This window comes from Lactuca sativa, chromosome 5 (assembly GCF_002870075.4).
Source record: "Lactuca sativa cultivar Salinas chromosome 5, Lsat_Salinas_v11, whole genome shotgun sequence".
NCBI classification, from domain to species: domain Eukaryota; kingdom Viridiplantae; phylum Streptophyta; class Magnoliopsida; order Asterales; family Asteraceae; genus Lactuca; species Lactuca sativa.
This window is the reverse complement of record NC_056627.2, coordinates 128,685,054-128,688,683: the sequence shown is the minus strand read 5'-3', so window position 1 is coordinate 128,688,683 and position 3,630 is coordinate 128,685,054. Positions and strand designations below refer to the sequence as shown.

Genomic DNA, 3,630 nt, shown 5'->3' with positions numbered 1-3,630 from the left:
GAGTGGTCTTTCCGAGTTGAGGGAGTGATTCAGTGAGTCAGGGTGAGTCGGGGGGACCAAGTCAGGCCGGAACTCACTGAGTTGTTCTTGAGACTCGGCGAGTTGAGTCGTGGTGGCCCCGCGATTCATGCCAGGTGGAACTCGTCGAGTCAGAGAAGTACTCGGCGTGTCAAGAGAGGATCCAAGAGAGTCAGTGGACACGTATAGACTCGCCGAGTCGCCCTAGTGCACTCGTCGAGTCCGGTCAAAGTTGACCGTTGACCTTGTTGACCTTTAGGGTTGAGTGCAGTTGTATTTATGAGTGTATTACTTTGTGTGATTAGGCGGAGGCTAGATCACGTTTATTTCAAGACAAATATTTACCGAGACATCAAGGTGAGTCTTCTCACTATACTTACCTAGAGTGGTATATTGTGTAGACCAGAGGGTCTTATGTGTTATGTATAAGATTATGTGCTATGTGCTATGTGTATGTTGTATGTTGTTATAGACCGGACCGAAGGGTCCAACGATACAGACCGGACCGGAGGGCCCAACGAGCTATGACCGGACTAGAGGGTCCAACGAGCTATGGGACTGGAGGGTCCCGCTAAGACACATCGACCGGAGGGTCGTATTATAGCCTTGAGTGGTGTATGTGTTGTATGTGGTATTTTGGGGAACTCACTAAGCATTTATGCTTACAGTTGTTGTGTGATTTGTTTCAGGTACCAGTGATGAGCGCGGGAAGGCGCCGGCATGATCCGTACACACTTGAGGAGTTTTATGTTTTGGATTCTGGGGAGATGTCTTTGTGATAAATACAATTGAAACAATATGTTGATGTTATTATGTGAAAAATGATTGTTTTGAAAATGAAAAATTTGTTTTGAAAACTTACGTTGTTACAATAGAATGGAGAAGAAGAAGAAGAACTTGATGAATCTCTATGAATTGATGAATATTCAATGATGCTCCATACACATGAGATTCACACGCACACACTCTTCTTCTCTCTACTTTCTCTCTCTAGAACATCTTGATTTACATACACTTGACGGTAAACTCTCTCTTTTCCATCTGACATCTACTGACACTATTTATAGGGAACAGTGGCCGTAAAACACGTTTACAACCGTAAACGCCACATGGACCGTAAACCCAAGGTTGTTTTTGGTCCTTGACCGAAAACTACAATTGCCTAGAAAAGTAAAGTATAAACTATATTTTAGACCTAACAATGGTGGAGAGTATAAGAAAGTTGATTGATTTTTAAATCATTGCTGGAAAAAAATTAAGAACAAATATTAGTGATGTAAACTCACTTGATAAGGTTAATGACAAATCAAGAACAAAAATGGTGGAAAGTATAAGAACAAAAATGGTAGAACGGAGGCTCGGAACTGTTGTAATCAAGTTTGTTTTGCCCAAATCGGCCATGGTTGCAATCGTAGTTGCAATACATATCGATTTCCGAAGAGAAATCTTGAATGAACAACAGGAGCCATCCGGATTGCCCAGCCAAGATACAGATCAGGTCACCAAATTTTGATTTTGCTCATTCAACATTTCATTGTCACCGCCACCACCGTCAAGAAGTTGACAGAAAACAGTCTCGATTTTGAAGATCCAAATTATCAACAACAAAACAATAAAGGGATTAAAGCTTGAGAACGATGGAGTGATGGGTTGGGAAGAACACGATTTTCAATTTGTGTTTATGGAAGCAAGTCAACTATAGAAGAAGGTCAAAGAAATAGGGAAAAGGAGTAAATGCAAGATGAATGCCCAAAAAAAACACAAAGTATTCTTTTAAATTTTAGTTTTTTTAAAAAGTTAAATAAGTTCATTGTAACCTGTAAAACCAACTTTAAATGTGTTCTATCTTTTTATTAGCGGGTAAAACATAAGTTATGTCCTTAGAATGCGAAAATAGTTACAATAGATCATTTAAAGCAATGTACTAAAATTTATTGAACTATAGTAACAATAACGCAATCCGCCCAACCCGTGACATAATAAGGTCAGGAGACAAACCATCATATGCAAAGGCTGCTTGTTGGTTGTTTGTTGCAAATAACATATAATTAGTCCACCACTCCACCCCATGTATTGACGTTGACTTTAATTTTCACAAGATCCGAAATTTTTTCTCCTTGCTCAAAATGAGTTCCTACAATTTACCAGCTCCTTCGGCTTCATCGGGGGATTTTAGGAGCTTGAAACCAGACTTTCCGGATGAGGGTCAACCCTTGGCGGCCGGTGAATATGCAAATGAAGCACCGGTGGAGATGTATAATGAATTATCCGTCCCACCTCCACAACATACAGATCTACGTCAACGTACGGGATCTATTTATGGACTTCCAGGTGCGACTCGTAACAGTGATTGGGACGAAACAAGTGGTCGTAGTGGCAGTCTTTCTGGTTTTGTTCGCCAGAGAAATTCTTCATATGGCATCGTCCATCCATCTACCGATGAGAAAGCCCCCGGACGCACATACTTTGATCAACAAGATCCAACTGACAACAACGAATCATCCACTAGTATTTTGTACTTCGAACTAACAAAACTGACTCCATTTTGTCATTTTACGCAATGCCTATGCAACTAACAATAACCGTGTTTTTTTTTTAAATTAATCGAGTTTTCCTGTTGAAATGCATTCGAACAGGGGCTTAAGTGGAGAGCATACAGTGAAGCAATTACGTCTATCAAACGCCCTCAAAGTACGTGAAACCACAACAATTTATGAAGTCTGCCGTCTAATGACTGCTCGAAGCACTGATGCTGTTTTACTTACCAACTCATATGAGTTGCTCAGTGGTATATTGACAGGCAAGGTTTGTCTTGAATCTTCACACACATTTTATTATCAACCTAACACCTTACAGAACGGTTATTGTTCATAAAGTTTCAACAAATTTTTATTTGTCTTACTTTTATTAATTTTCTTTTTGGTGTGTTTAAAGGATATTGTAAGAAGAGTTGTTGCTGCTGAGATTGATTATGTGAACACACCTGTCTCGAAGGTGATGACAAAGGACCCACAATATGTACTCTCTGAGACGTTGGTTGTGGAAGCCCTGAAAAAGATGCTGCAAGGTTTGTAACAATTATGAAAAATTTCTGGTTAGTTTTTGTTGAACCTTGTAACTAAGCGATTAAACTAAATTATGCAAGCATGCAGGGAAATTTGGACACTTGCCTGTTGTAGAGGATGGCGAGGTTATTGGGCTACTTGACATGGCAGCTACTGTTGAAGGTTTAAATTTAAACAAGTTATAGAGAATGTTAGATTGATTATAAAGTGGCAACTTAATGATCAGTACGTATTGATTTCTGACTGTTTTCATTTGAACCTGTGTTGTATGTTGTTGACGTAAGAATTTATGAATAAACAAATAAGATAACATCTATATTTGTCTTCATCGGATGTTGGGGTTGAAAGACACTTTTCTTTGGATTTGGAACAAAGGAAAGAGCTTACACACTTAATATTACAAGAAAAACAACCCTATGGGGTCACTCTAAGTATTACTCTTCGTTTTGTGGTACTACATCTGCTGTTACCATTGTCAAAAAGGTGGCTACGAGGAATTTCATACAAGTAACAAGTTGGGTTTAATGTGAACTCACATTCTCCCCCT

The 3,630-nt window shown here is 39.3% G+C and overlaps 1 protein-coding gene across 1 annotated transcript; it reads left to right on the top strand.

Moving 5' to 3' along the window:
- Positions 1 to 2,081: 2,081 nt before the first annotated feature.
- Positions 2,082 to 3,399, top strand: LOC111887288 (uncharacterized). Its single transcript, XM_023883455.3, has 4 exons — positions 2,082 to 2,533; positions 2,655 to 2,823; positions 2,953 to 3,085; positions 3,171 to 3,399. The coding sequence occupies exons 1-4, from the start codon at positions 2,145 to 2,147 to the stop codon at positions 3,266 to 3,268; spliced, it is 789 nt and encodes a 262-aa protein (XP_023739223.1). The 5' UTR covers positions 2,082 to 2,144; the 3' UTR covers positions 3,269 to 3,399.
- Positions 3,400 to 3,630: the final 231 nt, after the last annotated feature.

Bases quoted from the DNA above. Each gene is read 5' to 3' on its own strand.
- LOC111887288 (XM_023883455.3), top strand. From the start codon at position 2,145: ATGAGTTCCTACAATTTACCAGCTCCTTCGGCTTCATCGGGGGATTTT. The intron at 2,534-2,654 runs GTACTTCGAACT...GCATTCGAACAG, and splicing joins GAATCATCCACTAGTATTTT to GGGCTTAAGTGGAGAGCATA. The intron at 3,086-3,170 runs GTTTGTAACAAT...GCAAGCATGCAG, and splicing joins CCTGAAAAAGATGCTGCAAG to GGAAATTTGGACACTTGCCT.